Raw genomic sequence first — 27,092 nt, 5'->3', positions numbered from 1 at the left:
CAAACAGAGATATTAAAACTGGTGAAGGAGTGCAAGTTGTAGAACCTTTAAGAGGGTGATCAGGTTGTTAGTGATGCCCCCATGTTGTACATTTCGGCTCTGTCCCCTGGAGTAGTCTCTGCGCTCTCTCTCATACAGACCCTTGAATGTTTCTTGCAAAGCTCCTTCTTCCATGGCTGGAGCAGCCGCCAGAACTGTCAATATAAATTATTAATTTGGACCTGGCAGCGCCCCCAATGATTAAGTTTTTTCCGGTCGGCTATTTATACGTGGACTGTGGGCACATGGTTTATTTCACCGGTGATCAATCCACTGATGTTCCTCAATCCTTCCTGGAGAAAACTGTAATGGAAACCAGTCACGTCCTGTGGACTCCCAGCAGGACTGTGTGTGCAGGGCGCCCACGTTATGTCACGTTATCTGTCATATCAGGAACAACCAGTGTAATGGAGTCCTGGGACGCCCAGTGATCGGCTGTGACTCAACTCCCCTGCAATGACACTAGTCTATGTATATACCCTAAGGGTGTGCTGGGGTAGTAAAGGGGTTAATGTCATCATCCCTGGTGGTCTAGAAGGGAAAGGGGTTAATCCCATAATCTTTGATGGTCTTCAATAGAAAAGGGGGTGAAATGTCATCATCCCTGGTGGTCTAGAATAGTAAAGGGGTGAAATGTCACCATCCCTGGTGGTCTAGAGTAGTAAAGGGGTGAAATGTCATCATCCCTGCTGGTCTAGAGTAGTAAAGGGGTTAATATCATTTCAGGTGGTCTACAATAGTGAAAGGTTAATGCCATCATCCCTAGTAGTCATGAGCAATAAAAGGGTGAAATGTCATCATCCCTGGTGGTCCAGAGTAGTAAAGGGGGTAAATGCCATCATTCATGGTAGTTGTGAGCAATAAAGGGGCAAAATATCATCGCCCCTAGTGGTTGTGAGTATTAAAGGGATGAATGCCATCATTCCCGGCAGCATAGAATAGCAAAGGGGTTACTGCTGTCACCCCTGGATGAATAATAAAGGGGTGAAATGTCATAATCTAGAGTAGCAATGGGGTGAAGGCCATTATTTCTTGTGGTCTGGGTTAGTGAAGAGGTTCATGTCATCATCCCTGGTAGCCAAGAGTAATAAAAGAGTGAAATTCTATTGTCCCTGGTGATCCAGAGTATTGAGGTGGAGAATGCCGTCATCTCTGGTGGACGCCATCATTCCTTTTACTATACAACAGTACTAGGTTAAAGACATTCCTGGTGACCTAGGGTAGTGAAGGGGGTTAATGTCATGATCTCTAGTGGTCTACGGTAATGAGAGAGTTAATGCTACCATGCCCGGTGGTCTAGAGTGGTTGAGCATTTGAGTATCACTGACCATTTACAGTAGTGAAGGAGTTAATACCATTATGGGCTATAGTAGTGCAGGAGATAGTACCGGCATCCCTGGTGGTCTAGGGTAGTGAGATGGGTTACTCGTGTAGTTCCAGCATTGTCCCTACTACCCAAAGTGTCTGATCACTATTTGATTCCTCTATTTGCACTGATTTAGGCACCCCTGAACATAAGCGTGCCCATCAGACTCCTGGTCCACCGGCGACCACCCGCTCCACAACTCTCCCTGTGCCATGAGTCCTTTGTCATTCTCCAGACTGGGGATGATACGATATTGGCACCAATCAGAAGCGGGCATTGAAAGACGGGGTGAAGTCAACTGTCAGAGTCAGGCCTCATGGATCTGTATGACAGATGCTGACTGCGGCATGCAGTCCATGATTCATTTTGCCATGGCACGACCCGTACTGACAGCATGCTCTCTGGCTCAACACCAGTTTTTCTTTGGCAGGGCACGCACCTGGCTGACTTAGCTGCGGCCACTCTCTGGCACATTTTGGACGAGGAGTCGACATTTGTAGAACTTCTCTTTTCCAAGTTTATTTTAACAATCATGATCCACTATATCGGAACATTCCGGGCCCCAAAGACACGTTCCATTACTGCCATGTCCCTGGGCACGTCGTCCCCTCCTCCTCACTCCGGGGTACTCGCAGCCTGCTCCCCCTTTCTCCTACAGAATGGATTTAGTTATTGCTCCTTGGCATGGTTTCTCTAACCCTGGGCAGAGTTCGGCCATTCCTGCTCATAAATCCAGCACTTCGGGCCACTCCTTCAGGGCCTGACGCCCTCCCAAGAAGACGAATGAGTGAGACTTGGCAAGACGTCTTCTGCAAATCCAGCTCTGTAGATCAGCTCTCCCTGTGCTCCTGGGGGAGTCCGAGTTTCAGGCCTCTCTCTGAAGCCACCGTGGGAGCTCAAAGTCCTGATACATAAATTCTACATACGTGTGAAATGAATCTTTTCATCCAAGTTCTGCTCAGTCCTTTCTTTTTTTCCTCCGCTGCTGAAAAGCCGTCATTGATAAAAAAGAAAAAAAAAAACGTAATTTGAGGGCAGCAGAGCCGAGTGCGTGGGGGGCCCCCAACAGAAGCATGGCTCTTTCTTCTTCACTGCGTTCACCTGCCCTGGTCCAGCCTCCCGCGCGTTTCTCGACCTGACTCAGTCATGTGATTTCCAGACACACGGCTTGGAATGAAATATTGGGAAGGAGACTCAAACATTCGAGGGAACAAACACAAGAAAATATTTCAGCTCTTAAACATTTATGGCAAATAACGGGATCCCGACTATAAAACGCCGTTCCAAGAAATAAAAATGTGTCTTTTATGCCGTGTCCCTGAAGTGGAGGTAAAAAGTGCGCGGCAAAGCGAAGTAGTCATCAGGAGGTCTGATGTATGGAAGGAGATCTCATCAGGAAATGCACCAGCAGAATAGTGAGCGCAGCTCTGGAGTATAATACAGGATAAGTAATGTATGTACACAGTGACTGTACCAGCAGAATGGTGAGCGCAGCTCTGGAGTATAATACAGGATAAGTAATGTAATGTATGTACACAGTGACTGTACCGGCAGAATAGTGAGCGCAGCTCTGGAGTATAATACAGGATAAGTAATGTAATGTATGTACACAGTGACTGCACCGGCAGAATAGTGAGCGCAGCTCTGGAGTATAATACAGGATAAGTAATGTAATGTATGTACACAGTGACTGTACCAGCAGAATAGTGAGCGCAGCTCTGGGGTATAATACAGGATAAGTAATGTAATGTATGTACACAGTGACTGCACCAGCAGAATAGTGAGCGCAGCTCTGGAGTATAATACAGGATAAGTAATGTAAAGTATGTACACAGTGACTGCACCAGCAGAATAGTGAGCGCAGCTCTGGAGTATAATACAGGATAAGTAATGTAATGTATGTACACAGTGACTGCACCAGCAGAATAGTGAGCGCAGCTCTGGAGTATAATACAGGATAAGTAATGTAATGTATGTACACAGTGACTGCACCAGCAGAATAGTGAGCGCAGCTCTGGAGTATAATACAGGATAAGTAATGTAAAGTATGTACACAGTGACTGCACCAGCAGAATAGTGAGCGCAGCTCTGGGGTATAATACAGGATAAGTAATGTAATGTATGTACACAGTGACTGCACCAGCAGAATAGTGAGCGCAGCTCTGGGGTATAATACAGGATAAGTAATGTAATGTATGTACACAGTGACTGCACCAGCAGAATAGTGAGCGCAGCTCTGGGGTATAATACAGGATAAGTAATGTAATGTATGTACACAGTGACTGCACCAGCAGAATAGTGAGCGCATCTCTGGGGTATAATACAGGATAAGTAATGTAATGTATGTACACAGTGACTGCACCAGCAGAATAGTGAGCGCAGCTCTGGGGTATAATACAGGATAAGTAATGTAATGTATGTACACAGTGACTGCAACTATGTTTGGATAGATAGATAGATAGATATGTAATAGACATATAGAATTGCTGTATATGCACTAACACCCCCTTCCCAAACAAAACAAAACCTTCACCACCCCCTTGTACTATTATTTTCTGTCTCGCGGTTGTTATTACAGTTCTGCCTGTGTCTTACCTATAATCTGAGGATACTCAGACGTCTGCGCTGTGACCTCGGGAGCTTGAGTCTTGTTACCTGTGGATTATCCCTGATTTTGGGATCCCCCATGAAGAGGGTCTGGAGTCGCCTCCCACAGAGAGATAAACCTCCCTGACAAAGAGCCATTGTGCTCTTAACCTCCTATGCCAGGTGCCAGCCCGTGCCCAGAGGATCTGGCTCCTTGCCTGACGTCACGAACCTGTCAATGCTTACAGCTCTATTATTCTTGTGGAGAATCATTACAAGTTTTTGGGGCCTTCAAAAAAAGCTGAAATCACGTCACTGCCGCAATTCCTATATAGTGGAGCAGATCTACCGGAAAGATATGTGAACAGCAAACAAAATGTTCAGATATCTTACGGTACAGTGGTAACAGCAAGTATGGCGGCCACAAGAAAGAAAAATCCCTTGGTGCCCCAAAGTTCCCTCGCTCCCAAAAGTTTAGCCGTATGGAGCAAGAGCAGGGGAGCCTCTGGGTCCTGACTCCTTGGGTCCAAATTAAAGGTCCCGTTACTTCGACTTGGCCCATGTTGGGGAGCGTCCTATACATATGGGTGGGACATAAGTTATAAGATGAACAAGTTGGGCCACTTAGGACTCCTGTCACTGCTGAATAGTAGACGTCTAAGGGTTAAATCCCCCATCGCCCAGGGACGACTGTGAGGATTTAGGAGTCATGGAAAACTGCACCCACAGATTGGAGGTCAGAAGTTTACATAAAACACGGAGTCCTGTTACCTGCGGCCAGGAACATCTGCAGAGGACGCTTGTGGTCGGCTGATGTTCTGCAGAACAGGTTTATTATAAATTACGCTTCCACTTAGAGCCTATCTCGTGGTGCGGAGTAAGTGTCTCCACGACCGTCAGCCAGGACAAAGAGGCCTGTGTGCCCCGAGCCAAACCCAGGCAAAGGGCCGGGTGCCGACATGAATCTGCTGGCAAACGGTCAGGTGTGGAGGGGTAGTACAAAATGGAGCTGGCCGGGCTCTATAGGCCGATCCGCTGTGAGATTTATGGGACGCCAGTAGAGGTGCGCTTATAGGAGAAGTTATAGGATGGATGTGTGTGGTGTCTGCGAGGAAGGAAGCGCCGCTTATCACAAGTGGAATCCTAATAAACAGATTTCCATTCTCTTTTCATGTGGTCGCACTTGATGCTTCGCACAGCGCCCGGGCCAGACGCCGACATGTCTATATATAACTGCAGGAGTAATGTACACATGTAGCAGAGCTGAGCGCGTCCTTAAAGGGCAGGCCCAGAAAAAGAAGTTGTAGGAAAATCTCATTCATTTAGCAATCGAAGGTGGAGGACGGTGTGGATTATAGCCTGCCGGCTCAAGTTAGGGGCAATTCTGTCTTGATCGGATGTTCTGAGTGGTGTCAGATTGGTCTACACGACTCCGGAGGCGGCCACGACTCCGGAATTTTTGAAAATAATTCTGATTTCATAATTCAGGTTTTGAAATTCAGAAAACAATTCAGGTTTTGACCCTAAAATGGGCGTGGTTTATATATAAAAAAAAAAAATCCCACAAAAATTTGGGGATGATCCTGGGACTAGTTGGGGGCAGTTCCAGTGGTGGCTCTGAAACCTCTTCTATCATACTTGCCCTCTTTTGTTGGGACATGTAGCGCCTTGGAGAGGGGTCACATCACCTTTAAGTGGCATGGAACCCAAATGCGCCAGCCATTCCTCCTTTATGTGACAGGAACGGCCATTATCGCATATCATATGACCAGCAGCTGGGCAGAGGCAGGAGATTTGCCAACTTTTTCGGGAACTGGGAGGTCACCTCTTTTTTGCAAGACATTTTGGGAGAGTTTGCAGTATGCCCTATATTATCAGGTAAGTGACCAATCGAGATTGAGGTCGTAATCCTGCGGATCCTTCCAAACCCCAATCTCACACTTAGCAATAAGTCCTAGCCTGTCATTTTTCTCACTTTGGTCAACACCTCCAAAGTTCTCCAGAGGGGCTGTCCAATGAAAGCACAACGCCTGGACGCAGGCAGCAGATTATAATGTGGAGGCAGCGACGTGGAGAGAACGCAGCAGATAAAAATCTATATGCACAGGGCATTGCTCTCCTGTCCCAGGCCGAGTCCCCCGGGTATCTGAGGTAGAGGCGGCTGCTGACCACGTACCACAAGTGGTTATGAAGGAGAGAGGAAAAAATCCACAAGTATCTGCTGTGCTCACCAGAGCCTGAGAAACCCAAACACACAGCGACCGCAGCAAGCGCCACTCACTAAGTGTGTGTGCAAGGGAGACAGGCTGAGCCAGTGCAAGAGCTGCCGAGGGTAGCAAGGGGCAGCGTCATACGCAGGGGACGCAGAGGTCTGTGCTCCGAAAGCTGCATCATCGAGGGTCTTATTCGCTTCAAGCACAAGATTCAGATAATATTAAGGAACTGCTTAAAGTGGAACGCTGCCCAAATTTTCACAATTTGTAAAACGGACACCCTAGGGTCATGTAACGTACTGGGGTATCTCCAATACATGTACAATCCCACAGGCAAGAATAACTACTGCTGTATGTTACTACTGCACAGCCATAGCCACGCCCCTTCTCTGACATCACTCATTGCTCTCTCACTATTGGCTGAAGTTACACATTTCAGACTTCCTGCCTTTCCGCCCCCTTCATAAAATTTCCACGATATCGAAATCTCTCTGCTACATTTTAGCTGTTTTTGTGCCAGAGAACAGAAACGTTATGAAAAATAGAACAGCGAATTGTCAGTATAAGGGCTCGTTCACACGGGGGGTGGGGGGGGGTGGGGGGGTGGATTTTGGCACCAAGAGTGACGCGGGGAGCTGCGTCACTCTCGGGTCAAAACCCGCCTGCCACGACTGTTGCGGTCTCCCCCTCCGAAGTCGGCTCAAATGAATGGGCCGACTCCGGAGGTTGACGCCACGGCTCAACGAGCTGCGGAATCCACCTGAAGGGCAGCTCGCATCTTTTTTCCAAAAATGAACGCTAGTGGTCTCCATAGACCACCATTGTGGACAAATCCGCAGTCAAAATCCGCCTCCTTGCCCCCATGTGAACTAGCCCTTAGGGTGTAGCGGTAGCAGTTACTACCAGGACTCCAATTTTATCAAGCCCAGGAGCTTCAAGACACGCCTCGGTACTACTAGTATTATAGATGCTATAAAGTGGATGCAGAGGGCGGGCAGAACAGGAAGTCTGCGAGGTGCAGCTTCAGCCAATAGCTATACAGCACTGAGTGATGTCACAGAAGGGGTGTGTCTTTGCAGCAGTAGTTTTTTTGCCTGGTGTGACCTTAGAGCTACAAATTGCTGAAACATCAACCCATTCTAGGAACTGGGGAGACGCAAGATCCCGACCTCGCTCCTTAGGGCTCTCATATGACTGGGTGGTGTCTATTAACCCCTCTTGGCCGAGACGTCATCTGTGACCAGCTATTTTCCAGCTTTTTCCGGCACTTTGCTGTTTAATAGTGCAGTGAATGCAGTCCTGTGCCCTCGCTGGCATCGTGTCAGCTGATTCATCATGCTAGAAAAGGCCACCCTCATGCCAGTTTGACAGGGCCCCGTTCCATCGAGGCCACAGAATGGCTGCCTCCGCGGAATTGAAGGCTTACGTTAACTGAATGTTTGCCTGTGGGTAGCCGTGCCCTTGTAATAGCCGCCCATCGTCTGTGCTTCATACTTGGCTCCCAGAGATGAGGAGCAGGATGTGAATGTCATATTAAAAGGCCTTTAAAACCACCGGTGCCCTTGTAAATCTCACTAAATGTGTTTACGTAGGAGCGGGCGGCACGTATCTGACGAGTATCACGCACCGCCACAGGAAGACTTCAGTATAATCCAAAGCTTGTCACATCCAGAGAGGAAAAAAAAAAAAAAAAAGATGATTTATGTCTGTAAAAATCCGATCCCCAGCCACAGATCCACGGCTCTCGGCCTCCGCTATGCCCAGAGCTGGCACATCCCGGCGTCCTCCTCCGGTTAGAGCTAAAGCTTTGATTTATAAAGTACATAAGACACCTGTAGCCACCTACATGGAAAGCAGACGACCAAAAAGAAAATTCAAGAAGCCTTCCAGACAAGAAAAACAAATTTTTCAATCTCGACCAGAATTTTGCGAGTCCACCCAACGCCATCACGACGACGACTCCCTCCAATACCATTTAGAGGCATCTTATCGAGTTTCTGGACATAAAAGAGGGACAACTGGTGGACATGGACACTCGATGTGTGGGAGGGAAAGCGGGACAACTGGTGGACATGGACACTCGACGTGAGGGAGGGAAAGCGGGACAACTGGTGGACATGGACACTCGACGTGAGGGAGGGAAAGCGGGACAACTGGTGGACATGGACACTCGACGTGTGGGAGGGAAAACGGGACAACTGGTGGACATGGACACTCGACGTGAGGGAGGGAAAGCTGGACAACTGGTGGACATGGACACTCGACGTGTGGGAGTGAAAGCGGGACAACTGGTGGACATGGACACTCGACGTGTGGGAGGGAAAGCGGGACAACTGGTGGACATGGACACTCGACGTGTGGGAGCAAAAGCGGGACAACTGGTGGACATGGACACTCGACGTGTGGGAGGGAAAGCGGGACAACTGGTGGACATGGACACTCGACGTGTGGGAGGGAAAGCGGGACAACTGGTGGACATGGACACTCGACGTGTGGGAGGGAAAGCGGGACAACTGGTGGACATGGACACTCGACGTGTGGCAGGGAAAGCGGGACAACTGGTGGACATGGACACTCGACGTGTGGCAGGGAAAGCGGGACAACTGGTGGACATGGACACTCGACATGTGGGAGGGAAAGCTAGCCAAAGAAATCCACTGAAGAGCGAATGGCTAAGAAAGTTCTTGCTGACATTGATATAAGGGGTCATTACATACGGTCATCAGACATCAGCTTGTGTCTATGAGGTAGTCACAGACTGATCCCTGTTCATTACTATGATATAAGGTGACATTTACTACCTATCAAAATATTGCACCAAATATTCCCCGTCAGTTGTAGTAATACCCCATAATGGCAGCAGGATAATGCTCTGACCAGGAACACAACAAAGACCAAGGTGATGACTCGACTCCAGATCTCAATCTCGTGCTGGTACAGCTCGTCCAATCCATGGAGACCTCATTCACGCCGGGTGACCTGGACCGACTGTCATACTGGTTTCACTTTTGGTACCAGCACTATAATTGCTGCTTTGCTCCTCTTGTCAACATCTTCCCCAATTTGTATGAGCTTTCTTCTACTATCTGAGGTCCTGTGCTCTCCCATCGTCGCCGGTTGCCCCCTCTGGCTTAGGTCAGCGAAACTGAAGATAGAGAGCATTGACCAGGGTGCAGCAAAGACATGGCTACAGTGCTTGGCGAACACTACTCATCATGACATCGATGTCATGGCACGGCAGGGCCGAAGTATATAGGAATATGGATGCGGTTGACCAGCATTTAGGAGAGGGTTGGGTGCAGTAGTGAGCAGCGTATTGTTGTGGTAGGGCACCTTGCAAAATCCAGTGCAGCTCCCAGTGACTGTGTAATGGTTTGAGCTGCGGTGTGCCCCACATCTGCTCTTATTGTAATAGAAACCTTGCACTGAGTTGCAAAAAAGCAAAGCTCTAGGTGGAGCAGAAGGGACCGTTCCAACTACTTCAGATACAATACAGCCGATTATAACAGTAGCACACGCCTTTCTCTATGGTGTCTATCGTGACCACTTCTGTAAGTAGATCGTAAGACGCCACTCGTAAATTCAGGAGCACACGGGGCAGAGGATGACCGGCCCTGTATATGACAATCTATGGTCAGCCCTAGAGTAGAGGTGTCAGGAGATGAATAGCGCCCTCTAGTGCACAGAAACAGATGTACAAAGTCGAGGGATAGCATTCTGACATTATATTAGACTTCACGTTACACAGCCCATAGTGGTCGAAACGATACTTCTGTTGTCACCCAGCTCTCCTAGGCTCCTAAGTGCCAGTCCTACTTAAGTAAGTCATAATTGCAGCAGCGGCCATACTGGTTGATGCCGGGAACTTGGAATAGACAGAACACCAGAGGCGACATGTAAAACAGCAGAGGATATGTTTAATCTGATCATAAAAATCTTGAGTCGCTCATAAAGGGTCCGGCGGGGAGGTCTCTGCGCTGTGATTGGACGAGAGGAGGTTTGGTACGTGGTTTTCCTACAACAAAAGACACATTTAACCAATTAGTGTCCATCCACAAAAGTTAAGGGAAGCGGAGAAGACTGACGACCGATCGCACTCACTTCATGACGTCTGTAAACGCCGAGCTTGAAACGGCAACAGATAACGTCCACGAAAAACTCGGCCAGTCCGTGGATCATGCCTGGAACGCAGAAGAAAAAGCAGTTGCTAAATCCTGCAAACCCAGAAAAGATAAAGAAAGTGAACCCTCCTGAGGTAAAGACGGACCTGTGGTGGTGAAGATCCCCCCGATAATACCGCAGAGCCGCACAAGAAACTTCCAGAGGGGCATGTGGTCCTCGGTCACCGTCACCATTAAGGAGCTGATGTCATACTTCATAAAGATCCCCGACACGCCGTGACTGCCGGTGGCGTGGTTTATCACGCGCTCCTATAACGGGACAACGGAGACTGAGCGGAGGGTTTATTATAAGGAACCTGGGATGTCAGCAGTAGAGGAACTTACCCGCTCCGTCACCGAGAACTGGTGCGTGTCCCCGTAAACCTTGTGCGTGTGCAGTTTGGTTGGGACTATGGTGATAAAATACTGGTACATCTGATTACCTGCAAGAAAAAAATAAAAGTTCAGTCGATGGGGCGGGCGGATAAAAATTTGCAGAAGCTAGCACAAGGGCCGCAACACCCAAAGGATTACACAATAAAGTTTTCCACCGTATCTGCAGCCACGATGCAGACGTATGTATCTCCATGATTGCAAACTACAAACAAACCCGTGCAGACGGTAAGCAAGATCTGCAGAGGATCAATAGAAGGGAGCAGGACTGCAAGATTGTCGCCTATGGGATGGGGGGCACTTACTTTCTTCAGCAATTTTTTCCGTTCCGTCTAAGGGGTTGATGATCCCGGGTAAAACTTCACCGAAAGACAAGTGATCGATGCGATGAGAGAAATTATAACCTGATAGAAGGAAAGAAGGAGAGGTTTGGGCTCCGGGGGTACAGACCTGCGAGTTTGAGGTTTTGCTTCTAATACATATACTCACTATCGTGGCTCACGAGAGCGGCCAAGTGTGCGTGTCCTCTGGGATGTGGAATGGCTCTAAAGGATAAATTATATAGAATAAGAAGATACAACTCTACAATATCTGTGATCGATTCCTCAGAGATGACGCGTTCTTTACACCACATACTTGCCCACCGTGATGTGGAAGTTTCCAGCCACTTTATTGATATCGAGGTGACCGTGAATACGGCAGGCGGTGGGCGGCTCGGATGGGGAGTCTTCCCTAAAAAGCAGAGGAGACAGGAGTCAGGCGGACCGGCCCTCCTCTGCCATGTACACAGCAATAGCAAGGAGGTTATGTAATAGTGTCATAAAACTTATCGCCATACTGTGCACACATAACGTAGCTATACTGTAAACCTACAACACATTCTAAATAATCCACCATATAGTGCACACATATCGTATACCACACAAGTTGTCTTACCTGGGGGGCAGGGCAGTGACCGAACTCCTCATGGCACTCTTGAACAGCAGATCCTGTAAGGACGCCTCCTCGTGCAGCCTGCTCTGAATCTGCTGCAGCATCCTAAAACACAAGGAACCGACCGTGAGACACAACCTCAAGGAACCTGCACCCCCGGCCGCAGCCCAGGATCTCACCTCTGCCACTGCCTCTGCCGAGGAGACAACTCAAATATGACCTGGAAGACATAAGAATGGTGACAGTCAGGGGTCAAGGCATGCTGGGAGTTGTAGTTTCGCAACAGCTCGCCAGCCACAGGTTGGAGAACGTCGCCGTAAGTGAAACGGTTCTAGAAAGTTCTTTCTCTACATGATTTGTATCCGCTCACCGGCTCGTACACCAGTCCTTCTGCGGAGGTCACCATGGTCTCCGCCAGATCCAGGACATCGGCACCGACATCTGGAGAGCAGACACTATAGGTGAGACGCGCGTGGAGGGACAATACAGCAATACCGCCACCTGCTGGATGATGCCATACTTACACTGACATTTCATGGCCACCGTGATGTCAATGTTCAACCGTAATTTACTGGAGAGAAAAAAAATATAAGTAAAAATTAAAACAAATTATAACCCCTGCAGTGCCAGGTATCATTCTACTAAAAGTGGTCACTACCATTAGGGAGCAGCACTGCCATATGTATATAATGTGTAAGGTGATGGAACGTTTCACTTCCCCCAGATGCCGGGACACAACATTACCAGATCATTCCAATGATGCTTTAAGAACTGCTGCCACCCCTGGAAAGGCGCCACAGTCCCTGGACAATCCACTGCACCTGGTTTTAATGTTGTGGCTGATGTAGCGATACAAGACCACCAATATAATTCTCTCCGATTCCATTGCCTGTACTCTGCTGCCCCCTGCTGTATAATCAGTGGCATTACAGACATGACATTTGGGCAGGACCCTCTACAGATTTGCCCCGCTCCCCCTTCTTAGGCCAACACAGGACGGATAATAACCTGGTGAAGTCTTTGTCCACTTCGTAGTCGTATCTCATCCACGTGTCGCGATAAACCAGGAACTCCAGGATGGTGAGGGCGGCCATGACAGAAAAGGCCAGCACAGACACTGAGGAGAGACAGAGGCAGGATGACATGCATGGGGGGGGGGGGGGCGTGTGGTAGGGGGCGCCATGTGGCCAGTACACAAGTCCTGGAGCAGACGCCTTACAGGTCGGAGCAACAGGATGTAAGTCACTAGAACAAGCGCTGCAGACACTGGACCAGAAGGTTCTGCGCTATTATAAGCCGCACCCTTTACAGTTTCTGGCAGTTTACAGCTATTCCCCCCGCACCCCCTCCCCCCCGTACCTGTCCCCCTACTCGCTGAGGTCTCCACATAGCTTTCCGGCACTTTGGGGAAAGCATCAAGTTCCTTCACCAGGCTCAGCGTCTTCTTGCGGCTCAGCCGCCTCATCTTCAGGACTCAACCCGGCGAAGCCAAGGACCCCCGACAACCAACCTGCAAGAGGACACCAAGCAAGGACACGGTGATCCAAACTAGATCTGAGACAGCGGTGGAGTCAGTATAGGGGCAGCGTCAGAGCGGTGCAGTATAGATGTAGTGTCAGAATCACAGCGGTACAGTATAGATGTAAGGTCAGGGTCACAGCAGTACAGTATAGATGTAAGGTCAGGTCACAGCGGTGCAGTATAGATGTAAGGTCAGGACACAGCGGTGCAGTATAGATGTAAGGTCAGATCACAGCGGTACAGTATAGATGTAAGGTCAGGTCACAGCGGTACAGTATAGATGTAGTGTCAGGTCACAGCGGTACAGTATAGATGTAAGGTCAGGTCACAGCGGTACAGTATAGATGTAGTGTCAGGTCACAGCGGTACAGTATAGATGTAAGGTCAGGGTCACAGCAGTACAGATGTAAGGTCAGGTCACAGCGGTACAGTATAGATGTAAGGTCAGGTCACAGCAGTACAGTATAGATGTAAGGTCAGGTCACAGCGGTACAGTATAGATGTAAGGTCAGGTCACAGCGGTACAGTATAGATGTAAGGTCAGGTCACAGCAGTACAGTATAGATGTAAGGTCAGGTCACAGCAGTACAGTATAGATGTAAGGTCAGGTCACAGCGGTACAGTATAGATGTAAGGTCAGGTCACAGCGGTACAGTATAGATGTAAGGTCAGGTCACAGCGGTACAGTATAGATGTAAGGTCAGGTCACAGCGGTACAGTATAGATGTAAGGTCAGGTCACAGCGGTACAGTATAGATGTAAGGTCAGGTCACAGCGGTACAGTATAGATGTAAGGTCAGGATCACAGCAGTACAGTATAGATGTAAGGTCAGGGTCACAGCGGTACAGTATAGATGTAGTGTCAGGTCACAGCGGTGCAGTATAGATGTAAGGTCAGGATCACAGCGGTACAGTATAGATGTAAGGTCAGGTCACAGCGGTGCAGTATAGATGTAGTGTCAGGTCACAGCGGTACAGTATAGATGTAAGGTCAGGATCACAGCGGTACAGTATAGATGTAGTGTCAGGTCACAGCGGTGCAGTATAGATGTAGTGTCAGGTCACAGCGGTACAGTATAGATGTAAGGTCAGGATCACAGCGGTACAGTATAGATGTAAGGTCAGGTCACAGCGGTACAGTATAGATGTAGTGTCAGATCACAGGGGTACAGTATAGATGTAGTGTCAGGTCACAGCGGTACAGTATAGATGTAAGGTCAGGATCACAGCGGTACAGTATAGATGTAAGGTCACAGCGGTACAGTATAGATGTAAGGTCAGGATCACAGCGGTACAGTATAGATGTAAGGTCAGGTCACAGCGGTACAGTATAGATGTAAGGTCAGGTCACAGCGGTACAGTATAGATGTAGTGTCAGGTCACAGCGGTACAGTATAGATGTAAGGTCAGGGTCACAGCGGTACAGTATAGATGTAAGGTCAGATCACAGGGGTACAGTATAGATGTAGTGTCAGGTCACAGCGGTACAGTATAGATGTAAGGTCACAGCGGTACAGTATAGATGTAAGGTCAGGATCACAGCGGTACAGTATAGATGTAAGGTCAGGTCACAGCGGTACAGTATAGATGTAAGGTCAGGTCACAGCGGTACAGTATAGATGTAAGGTCAGGATCACAGCGGTACAGTATAGATGTAAGGTCAGGGTCACAGCGGTACAGTATAGATGTAAGGTCAGGGTCACAGCGGTACAGTATAGATGTAAGGTCAGGTCACAGCAGTACAGTATAGATGTAAGGTCAGGTCACAGCGGTACAGTATAGATGTAGTGTCAGGTCACAGCGGTACAGTATAGATGTAAGGTCAGGTCACAGCGGTACAGTATAGATGTAAGGTCAGGTCACAGCGGTACAGTATAGATGTAAGGTCAGGTCACAGCGGTACAGTATAGATGTAAGGTCAGGTCACAGCGGTACAGTATAGATGTAAGGTCAGGTCACAGCGGTACAGTATAGATGTAAGGTCAGGATCACAGCAGTACAGTATAGATGTAAGGTCAGGGTCACAGCGGTACAGTATAGATGTAGTGTCAGGTCACAGCGGTGCAGTATAGATGTAGTGTCAGGTCACAGCGGTACAGTATAGATGTAAGGTCAGGATCACAGCGGTACAGTATAGATGTAAGGTCAGGTCACAGCGGTGCAGTATAGATGTAGTGTCAGGTCACAGCGGTACAGTATAGATGTAAGGTCAGGATCACAGCGGTACAGTATAGATGTAGTGTCAGGTCACAGCGGTGCAGTATAGATGTAGTGTCAGGTCACAGCGGTGCAGTATAGATGTAAGGTCAGGATCACAGCGGTACAGTATAGATGTAAGGTCAGGTCACAGCGGTACAGTATAGATGTAGTGTCAGATCACAGGGGTACAGTATAGATGTAGTGTCAGATCACAGGGGTACAGTATAGATGTAGTGTCAGGTCACAGCGGTACAGTATAGATGTAAGGTCACAGCGGTACAGTATAGATGTAAGGTCAGGATCACAGCGGTACAGTATAGATGTAAGGTCACAGCGGTACAGTATAGATGTAAGGTCAGGATCACAGCGGTACAGTATAGATGTAAGGTCAGGTCACAGCGGTACAGTATAGATGTAAGGTCAGGTCACAGCGGTACAGTATAGATGTAGTGTCAGGGTCACAGCAGTACAGTATAGATGTAAGGTCAGGGTCACAGCGGTACAGTATAGATGTAAGGTCAGATCACAGGGGTACAGTATAGATGTAGTGTCAGGTCACAGCGGTACAGTATAGATGTAGTGTCAGGGTCACAGCAGTACAGTATAGATGTAAGGTCAGGGTCACAGCGGTACAGTATAGATGTAAGGTCAGATCACAGGGGTACAGTATAGATGTAGTGTCAGGTCACAGCGGTACAGTATAGATGTAAGGTCACAGCGGTACAGTATAGATGTAAGGTCAGGATCACAGCGGTACAGTATAGATGTAAGGTCAGGTCACAGCGGTACAGTATAGATGTAAGGTCAGGTCACAGCGGTACAGTATAGATGTAAGGTCAGGTCATAGCGGTACAGTATAGATGTAAGGTCAGGTCACAGCGGTACAGTATAGATGTAAGGTCAGGATCACAGCGGTACAGTATAGATGTAAGGTCAGGGTCACAGCGGTACAGTATAGATGTAAGGTCAGGATCACAGCGGTACAGTATAGATGTAAGGTCAGGATCACAGCGGTACAGTATAGATGTAAGGTCAGGTCACAGCGGTGCAGTATAGATGTAAGGTCAGGGTCACAGCGGTACAGTATAGATGTAGTGTCAGGTCACAGCGGTACAGTATAGATGTAAGGTCAGGATCACAGCGGTACAGTATAGATGTAAGGTCAGGTCACAGCGGTACAGTATAGATGTAAGGTCAGGTCACAGCAGTACAGTATAGATGTAAGGTCAGGTCACAGCGGTACAGTATAGATGTAAGGTCAGGTCACAGCGGTACAGTATAGATGTAAGGTCAGGTCACAGCGGTACAGTATAGATGTAAGGTCAGGTCACAGCGGTACAGTATAGATGTAAGGTCAGGTCACAGCGGTACAGTATAGATGTAAGGTCAGGTCACAGCGGTACAGTATAGATGTAAGGTCAGGTCACAGCGGTACAGTATAGATGTAAGGTCAGGTCACAGCGGTACAGTATAGATGTAAGGTCAGGATCACAGCAGTACAGTATAGATGTAAGGTCAGGGTCACATAGCATAGATATACTGCAGCTTGCACAGTATGGACGTAGTGTCCCCGTCAGGGCTGTATACATGTTGTAGTGTTGTGATTGGCGCCGCACAGCTGTCAGGGCAAGGTAAAGACATAATGTCAGTGCAGATGTTTAGTCAGGGCCACACAGTACAGACACAGCGTCCATGTCGGGGCCACACAGTACACATGTAGTGTTACACAGTATAGACACAGCACAGATATGTTACATAGGACATGTACGACCACCACTGCCCCCTGTAGTGACAGAGCTCAGTGTGCACAGCAGGGGGCAGCACACCCCGTGCCATCTCTCACACTGATACAGCTCCTGCATGGCGGACAGCAGCGGCACTCACCGGCTCCTGGGGGCCCCTACCCCGGATCTAGGTGACAGAGAAACCAGCTCTTGTATCCTGGATCATCACTTAGACAAGTGAACCGCCGTCACGTCCGGCCTCGTCAGCGCTGTGGTATCGCCGGTGTAATCGTCCTTTCCTCAGAGCCATTTTATAATAGCCGACGCCATAGACATGAAGGCAGAACGGTCTACAAGAAAATGGCGGCCGCGCGGAGCTCTCCAGCGCGCGACATCTATGTAAAAGCTGATTGGTCAAGCGGGGTGCTCACGTGATGCGCTGTGAACGCCATGATTGGTAGGGGCGAACGGTTTGCTGTCTAGTCAGATTTCGGCGGGCTTTCCTGTCATGGTAAGTTACAGTACATGGTTCTTGTCACTGGTTTCCATGATAACTATATAGAGGTATATATTATATATACAGTGCTTTACCTCTCATAGGCCTGTACTGTATCACTGCAGAGGTGTTGTCATCATAGCGATAACATGCCCGCGTACCACACGGACCCCTGAGGGCCACAGTAACCCTGTAGAGAGGGACATTGATGTTATTGCTTGAGAACGAGAACAGCGGATGGACCGAGACGTATCGGGCCCCGCCATTGAGACGGCAGAGGGGTACGTAGGATTTATTTTTTATTTTTTTCATTTTAACCCCTCCAAGCCATCGTCTTATGGGCCCAGAAAAACCCCCGAGAGCACTCGGTGGAAGTAAAAGTCGCCGTGTGGCCATAGTTACCTCATACGTGGCGACATTTGGTGAGTACGTCCTGGAAGAACAACAACGCGTTCTGGGTGGTGCAAAAAATTTTGTGAAGCCACTCCCCTTTTGGGTGGGGTCACCCTTTTCACGGTGACACGCCCCTTTTTGTGACGTGGAAGTTCCCGTTAAAATTGTAAGTTGAGGGGCAGCGACTTCTCTCTAATATCTTTATATACAGCAAGGAGAGGCTCAGTGAAGATGGCGCCGAATGAAGGTATATCAGGCGTAAAGGGAGAGGTGCCCGGCCTCATCATCCACATCGATCCTGACCCTATATATGGAGATTGGGTGACGTAACCAGATCTCTTTACCGTCATGTCTCACTGAAAATCGATTAGTATACTCATCTACATACAAACATCAAGGCTTGTAACGTTACCCAATATGTGATTCCCGCCCCCTCGTGACTGCACTGATCACCTATCCCCACTATCCAATCCACTGGCTCGGAGATCTCCACATCCCAGTAATGTCGCCCAGGTTATACTGAAATTTCTCTGCTGTATCCGGTTTATTCCTCTACACGTTGCAGTTTGTAGGTCGTCTGATATAGGGATATCATTAGCCGCCATGTTTACTTCCAGTAATACAGCCATGGCCGTAAGTGTTGGCACCCCTGAAATATTTCTATATAGAAAATGAAGTATTTCTCCCAGAAAATCATTGGACTTACACACGTTTTGTTATACACTGGTTTATTTCCTTTTTGGGTACAAAATAACAGAGATATAAATTTACACAAAATTCCAACTATGTCAAGATTCTGGGTAAATAACATTGTCTCAAGCATGTGATGCTGGTTCAGGCTCTTCTGTGGCAAGTAACAGGTGTGGGCAATATAAAAATCACACCTGAAACCAGATAAAAAGGTGAGAAGGTGACTCAGTCTTTGTATTGTGTGTCACACTAAGCATGGAGAACAGAAAGAGGAGAAGAGAACTGGCTGAGGACTTGAGAACCAAAATTGTGGAAAAATATCAACAATTTCAAGGTGACAAGTCCAGCTCCAGAGAACTTGATGTTCCTTTGTCCATGGTGCGCAATATAACCTAGATGTTTACACCCATGGCCCTGTAGCTAATCTCCCTGGATGTGGACGGAACAGAAGAACTGATAAAACGTTATAACGCAGGATAGTCTGGATGGTGGAGGAGCAGCCCCAATCGAGCTGTCCTTCCGGCTCAGGTGACATCAGTGTCAGCAAGGACTATTGGTCAGAAGACCCAGGAGCATCCCGACTCCTAACACAGAGAAAAAAAGCTAGACTGCATTTAACAGCCAAAATGTACCTACCCAGTGCCCGGGGTCACAGGGGCTGGCACCTTACCTCAGTGGACGTCGGATATTTGAACTTTTACGATTGGAAATATATTGTAGAATATTTTTTTTGGTACCAGCCTGACAGTGACCCAATGTATTCTGGATACAGAGAGGGCAGTATAGGAGCCCAGAGGGGGCGCGGTGCTTTTGAGGCTCAGCCAACAAGTTGGGATTCACCGAAGGAACGTCAGAGCAGATCTGAGCTACGAGCAGCATTCATGAAATATATGCTATTGGTGTTCCATTCAGGCGGCATTTATTCCTGCACGTTTTTGTATGCAGTTTTTAATGCCAAAATCAGGAATGGATTAAACAAAGTAATGGTGATGAAGACACAGTACTGAATGAATAGGGGATACGTTGTAAATGGCTAAGTATACCAGTGGTCAGACCCCCAACCATCCCGAAATCTGCTACCGCTCCATTCATTTCTATGGGACTCCTGGACATAGCTGATCGCTGTACTCCCCAATCTCTGCAAGTCCCATAAAAGTGAATAAAGCCTCAGTACCTGGCAGGGTAGGAGGGAATCCTATTCTCATGATCACTGGGCGGTCCCAGCAGGGGAGAGGGAATCATTTTGATTTGTGGGCAAACCTCTTGAACGCCTGTGTCTTCATTTTTTATATTCCCCTGTATTGGGGCACGATTGTGCAAAAGAAAGGTACATAATAGAAATATTTCTGCCTGCAGTCACCTCTAGGGGGAGCTGAAGAGCTTACTGCATACGATTATACATTTGAGCTCCGCCTAGTGGTGGCTGTAGACAGAATATATTTCTCTCATATTTCTATATGTATTCAGGGGATTTGGAGCTATGTGTTAGAAAATGGAGTAGAGATCTACCCAGGACACAATATAGGACATGAGTCGTAGATTTACTCCAGTCCTCACATAATCTCATATCCCTGCCCCCGGTATTCTGATCAGCGGCCATCAGTTTCTATGGGAGTTATGTAATATAGACTGTACTCTGTCTCCCTCCTGTGGCACTTTAGTAGAATGCAGTCATTTACTTTTGTGTTTGTTTTCTTCTTTTCTGAACTGACTATAAATTTGTACCTAGTCAGTAACACATACACATTGCTCTCTGTGTAGTCACCACCTGGGGATGCTCTGGAACTGACTGTATACTGTATGGTTGTATGTCATCCTCTGCAGCTCCCCCTAGTGGAGGCCACAGGCAGAATGTTGTCACTTATTAGTGTGTCTTTGCCAGGCATTTGGAGTAGTGTTAGGTCCGGGCCTCGCCTCTAGCCCGTTGTTTACTTATTTCTCAGGCTTGCGGCCCACCTACCAAATCATTTTGCTGACAAAGTAAAAAAAAAAAAACAACAGCTTTGGTGCAGATTTTAGCAGAGATTATGAATTTATTTACAAGTAACATCTCAAATAAATTTGTTTCATTTGTAAAATTAGAAAAGAAAATCAAAACTGTATCCAGGATTTTCTATTGTAGTTTGTATTGTTTTCATACTGAACTGTATGAACGTGACCTTAAATCTCTAGGCCACTAAGGACACATCAAATGTCACCTTTCACCATCCCCCGTTATGATCTTTGATCCTCTGCCCAGATAAACACAATCTTTATGTCTTCCTGGTCTATAAACTTTTGGGGGTTGGATCAGCAGTTATGTTGTATGTCTGTATCTGCTTTCCTGACTATAGAATATTTTGTGATTTATCGTTGAAAAAGAGTAATAACTAGAAAACATAAGTAATGAAGAATCCTGGTGCACCAAAGCAGACTTGTCCACTCTCCCGTAAAAGTAAGGATCTCATGGAATCAGAGAAGACCTTGTATATTTCCCAGGCATCCCACATATTCACATCTCCCCATTCCTCTGCTTCAATGTACCTTTTAGTGGGGTCACAGACAATATCCTAATATCAAGCTTCATTGGACATTATCAGCGGTTACACCATGGACAGGTGGGAAACCTAGAAACAGGGAGCGTGATATAGCTGAACGTCTGGTCTGATATCTATACACAGATTCAGGATCTGTACTGAAAAGTTTGGTCTGGGGTCTGTAAAAAATGGAAAGTTTGTGATCTGTACACAGAGGGGTCTGGTCTGGAGCCTGTATAGAGCTCCTAGGAACCTATCTATGAAACAAAGTGTATGACACTGTCAGGACTCCTAGGAACCTATCTATAATACATAGTGTATGACACTGTCAGGGCTCCTACGAACCTATCTATAATACATAGTGTATGACACTGTCAGGTCTCCTAGTAACCTAACTATAATACATAGTGTATGACACTGTCAGGACTCCTAGGAATCTATCTAGAAAACATAGTGTATGACACTGTCAGGGCTCCTAGGAACCTATCTATAAAACATAGTGTATGACACTGTCAGGGCTCCTAGGAACCTATCTATAAAACATAGTGTATGACACTGTCAGGGCTCCTAGGAACCTATCTATAATATATAGTGTATGACACTGTCAGGGCTCCTAGGAACCTATAGATAATACATAGTGTATGACACTGTCAGGGCTCCTAGGAACCTATCTATAATACATAGTGCATGACACTGTCAGGGCTCCTAGGAACCTATCTATAATACAAAGTGCATGACACTGTCAGGGCTCCTAGGAACCTATCTATAATACATAGTGTATGACACTGTCAGGGCTCCTAGGAACCTATCTATAATACATAGTGTATGACACTGTCAGGACTCCTAGGAACCTATCTATAATACATAGTGTATGACACTGTCAGGACTAGGAACCTATCTATAATACATAGTGCATGACACTGTCAGGACTCCTAGGAACCTATCTATAATACATAGTGTATGACACTGTCAGGTCTCCTAGTAACCTAACTATAATACATAGTGTATGACACTGTCAGGGCTCCTAGGACCCTATCTATAATACATAGTGTATGACACTGTCAGGGCTCCTAGGAGCCTATCTATAATACATAGTGTATGACACTGTCAGGGCTCCTAGGAACCTATCTATAATACATGTGTAAGTGTTCGCCATGTTCCTCTTCAGTTCTGGCCGTTCCTGAAACTTCACTCTACTTCTAGGACAAGAGTAAACTCCAGACCAGTCCTGTGTATTCAGGACCTGATTGATACAGATGGAACATTCCAGTTTGTTTCTCAGAGCAGCAGATGCCATGACTGACACTACGTTCAAGCAGAGAAAGCTGATGTAACCTATGTACCTGGCAGCAGGATGTTGCAGTAAATTATTTTTTATTATAGAAAGATCTTTGATCCTCTGCCCAGATAAACACAATCTTTATGTCTTCCTGGTCTATAAACTCTTGGGGTTGAGTCAGCACTTATGTTATGTGTCTGTATCTGCTTTCCTGACTATGGAATATTTTGTGATTTATCGTTGAAAAAGAATAATAACTAGAAAACATGAGTAATGAAGAATCCTGGTGCACCAAAGCAGACTTGTCCACTCTCCCGTAAAAGTAAGGATCTCATGGAATCAGAGAAGACCTTGTATATTTCCCAAACATCCACATACTCACCTCTCCCCATTCCTCTGGTTCAAAGTACCTCTTAGTGGGGTCACAGACAATATCCTAATATCAAGCTTCATTGGATATTGTCAGCGGTTACACCATGGACAGGTGGGAAACCTAGAAATAGGGAGAAACACAGACAAAGTTACGTCAAAGTGAGAGTGACATTATTATAATATAATAGATGGAGGACCAGGGGAAGTGAAAAAAAACCAAAACATTAATTCTACCTTCCGTTACTTCTTTTGGGCCTCCTCTTGGAGTCCGGCACGCTCTCTGCCTCCTTGATGACCTCATTCGCCAGGGTCCCCAGCACATGCAGCAGCTATTTAAATTTGTGTCGAAACTAATCTCCATTTGTTTGATTTTGTTAAAAACCGAACAATCTGTAATATCAGGGATGAAGCAGTTTTCTTATTTATAGTGTTGAGCTCAGACCTTCATTGGACCACAGACCCAGGTACGCAGACTTTACTAAATCTAGTCGAGCCTCTCTGGTATATCATATATTGTAATATATATACCGCTGTACTCTTCCCTGGTCAGACCACACCTGGAATACTGTGTACAGTTCTGGGCGCCTCAATTCAAAAAAGACATCGATATATTGGAGCAAGTCCAGAGAAGAGCAACCAAAATGGTGGAAGGTCTGCAAACCATGTCCTATGAGGAGCGGCTAAAAGAACTGGGATTGTTTAGTTTGCAGACGAGAAGGCTGAGGGGAGATTTAATAACAGTCTACAAATATCTGAAAGGTAGTCACAGTGCAGAGGGATCTACCCTATTCTCATTAGCACAAGGAAGTACAAGAAGCAATGGGATGAAACTAAAGGGAAAGAGATACAGATTAGACATTAGGAAAAACTTTCTGACAGTGAGGGTAGTGAGAGAGTGGAATAGGCTGCCACGGGAGGTGGTGGGCGCTCCATCAATGGAAATCTTCAAGCGGAATCTGGATAAACATATAGCTGGGATGATTTAGGAAAACCTGCACTCGCAGGGGGTTGGACCCGATGGCCCTTGAGGTCCCTTCCAACTCTACCATAAGATAAGATAAGAATCTGCTGCAATCTACACCGAGGACTAGGGTTGAGCGATCGTGTTCAACACGATCTTTTTAGGTGGGATCAAGATCGGTGATTATTTCCCATAATGCTTTGCTACTGGCCAAGCATTGTGGGAAAAGCTAACAATGTTAGCCTTCACACTGAGTATACGCTCCGCTCATTAAAGTAAACCCTAACGAGGACATTTCCAGACGCCTTGAATAGTTGAGCACGGAATTTATTTTGTCCATTAAAACAGATATTCACAGAAAAATAGAACTGACACGAAATCTATAATGGTGCCAGGCACGGACACTGCACCCTTGTGTTACACCACCCAACCGAAGAACGGGACAGCCGCTACCCCATTAGGCCAGTTCTTCCATAGAATACGGCTGAAGAAGCACACCACCACTCGCAGGTCACTGCTTCTCTGGGCACTTTACAGCAAAGTCTTCAATCACAGCGAGTCAAAGCTGAAGTTCACAGAAGTTCTACAACAGTTTCATCCAATTCAGGCAACACTATCAGGGTAGAGTCACAGGCCTGCCGAAACCTAGCCCACACAGCAGCGTGTCAGTCATTCACCGGCCAAGCAGAAGTGTACAAATGAAGTATCAGCTCTCATGCACAGGCAGAATTCCAACAAAGAGAGGGCACCGAAACGGAGACTTAATGCCAGACTCCTAGACAAACAGGTAAGTGTATAGTATTTGGTATTTTAATCTTTTCTATGCCATATAATAAACCTGTAACACCCCTTTAACGCTAAACCTGACCCTTTTAGACAAACAGATTAGCTGCTGGCCTGAACTGAAAACCAGGAAATGGTGGGGAGAGGAGAAAGAAGGGAAGGTGAAACCCTGAAATGAGAAAACCCCTTTACAGATCTGTATGGATAATCATGGGCAATATTTGGATCATTACGGTTATTTTTGATTCATTTAGATAACAATGAATATTTATTAATAATTATGGATATTTACGGGTAATTATTAAAATTCATAGATAGATACGGAGATTAAAGATAATTATAATTCCAACCCTAACCCCAGCTCTGATTTCTAACTCTAACCTAATGGTAGGTTTATATAGATAGAAATAACTATAAACATAGATCTGGAGAATGATCAATTGCTATAGACTAATATAGATTATTTTTCTAGTTAGACGTTGGGTTGCAATTTGACTTCACAGGACAATTTGCCAATTTTTGGTCATATAACAGGAGTTGCAGGCCTCACTGCTCTTCCACCAATCTCTAAAAAGGGACTAAGATCAGCACAGACTTTTGGAACATGATGGTAACAGATGTAGCTTCTAACCATCAGATTTGCATAATTTCCCATGGTGCATTGCCTTTATACCTCCTTAGGCTAACCGTTCCAAGTTTTTTTTATAAAACGCTTGTAAAATATAACAAATGTGAACCATGAAGAATGAAACCCACAATTCTATCCAAACCCATTCAATTTTTTTTTTTTTTTCAAAAATTTTAGCCAATGGCCCCCTCCCCAAGACACCATACAGCCTTGACCAGATCTAACCAGATTATAGGTCAGCAGGCAGGAGTCTCCGCCCACCCTACTAGGCCACAGCAGCACAGGGCACCATACTAACCAGATTTCAAGATTTTTCATCATTTGATTTATTCTTTACCCCCTTCATTAAACTTAGGGAGAGATCCAGCAATGCATTCTGGGAAATTATGCAAATTATGAACATTTCTATTGGAGAACATACTTCAGAGAAGTTAATTATTCAAAATGGCTGCCAGGTAGGCAATCCATGTTAGAAGGTACCACAGCTCAGCACCAGAACAATGGTCTTCTCTCTACCTGTCCTGTGATACACAGACTGCCCTTACCTGCAATCAAAAGTAGGCAGGCTTACCGCCAAGGTAAGTAGTAAGGTGCCCAGGTCAGTATGCAGCAGCAGCCTACTTTTTCTTCCGACGCTCTGCCCTGAATTTGCTGTTTCTTCCAAATGATGATCCGTGTCTGATGAAGGTCCATGGTGTGGATTAAAAAATGTTTTACCCGTTTTTTTAATGGATTGCATATTCTACAAATAAAATGAATCCCTATTGTACAACAAATTTAACTATAGATATTGGGGTGAAACCCTATGGGTGCGCCACATGAGAAATAATAGTGCCGTGGCTCTCTCCAGTATTGTGGATGTTTATACAGACTCCGCTATCAAAAGAAACAAAGGCTTTTAAAGTGCCACAAAATTATCCCCTTTTGCAAAGATTTGGGGTTATTTTAAAGACCTTATAAAAAAAAATTACCCATCTCCATTTAGGGGCCCCGTGACTTGTCCCCAAAATCATTAGTATTAACAATAAATTCCATCAATCACCAACACTTATCAACTCATATTTATTTGTATATAAATTCTAATAAAACCACTACCGCCGTATCACGTGACCCGATGCAGTGCCAAGACCCATGAAACAAACAATATTGAGAGTTTAATTCTATCATGGACATTATAAAAGATCTGGTCACAACAAAAGGTTCATCATATAGAAATACACAAATTTTCTGCTGATATAGGATCACATGAAGTTCCAAAGCATGAGGCTGCACTACTGAAAGATTCTGTGACAACTGGTCTTCCGATTTCTGTTAATTATAGGCAGTGTTGTCAGAGAGACCTTGTGTATCTCCAAACCACCCGCTGCATGAATGTCTAACCCAGACAGTCCTTGGTGCTGAACTCGGGCCAATGACATCACAGAGGAGCGCTAGCCCCTGCGAGGAGGCCCAAAGGAGGTAACGTAAAGAGAGTAGGAGTGTATTTACATTTTTGTCGCCTCCCCTGGGCATCCAACTATTGTACTCTGCGGTCTGAAGAGAAATCTAGTCCACCTGAGACTAATCTCCATTTGTTTGGAATATTCAGGACAAGTTCCGGTCGTTACAACCGGATTCGCTCATCGCTAGCTTGAGCAAGACTTTTGGAAAGCTCAGGAATAATCAGTATGAAAAAGCATCCACCAAGTGGAGAACCCATCACCATGGTGTGAGGAGCAGATCACAGGAGGGGCTCTAGAGAAATACAAGGAGGGGCTTAGCTTTAGCCACACCCACTGCTGCTCTCTACTGGATAAATGCTCAACCAATCCAATTCTGCTTCCCATGAGGTCACCAGTCT

General features: G+C 46.4%; 1 protein-coding gene across 1 annotated transcript; it reads right to left on the bottom strand.

The window, feature by feature from the left end:
• Nucleotides 1–10,101: 10,101 nt before the first annotated feature.
• Nucleotides 10,102–17,411, bottom strand: ERGIC2 (ERGIC and golgi 2). The gene is made up of 14 exons (XM_075275438.1): nt 17,295–17,411; nt 13,050–13,200; nt 12,699–12,807; nt 12,215–12,261; nt 12,061–12,131; nt 11,870–11,910; nt 11,694–11,795; nt 11,394–11,489; nt 11,247–11,302; nt 11,063–11,161; nt 10,710–10,807; nt 10,472–10,634; nt 10,306–10,385; nt 10,102–10,219 (listed from the first exon to the last, which is right to left on the bottom strand). Exons 2-14 carry the CDS (start codon nt 13,153–13,155, stop codon nt 10,151–10,153), a joined length of 1,137 nt encoding a protein of 378 aa, XP_075131539.1. The 5' UTR covers nt 13,156–13,200; nt 17,295–17,411; the 3' UTR covers nt 10,102–10,150.
• Between the last annotated feature and the right edge of the window lie 9,681 nt (nt 17,412–27,092).

The sequence above is a fragment of the Leptodactylus fuscus genome, chromosome 5 (assembly GCF_031893055.1).
Source record: "Leptodactylus fuscus isolate aLepFus1 chromosome 5, aLepFus1.hap2, whole genome shotgun sequence".
Classification (NCBI taxonomy): domain Eukaryota; kingdom Metazoa; phylum Chordata; class Amphibia; order Anura; family Leptodactylidae; genus Leptodactylus; species Leptodactylus fuscus.
The sequence above is the reverse complement of the archived record's forward strand: the minus strand, read 5'-3'. Positions and strand labels throughout refer to the sequence as shown.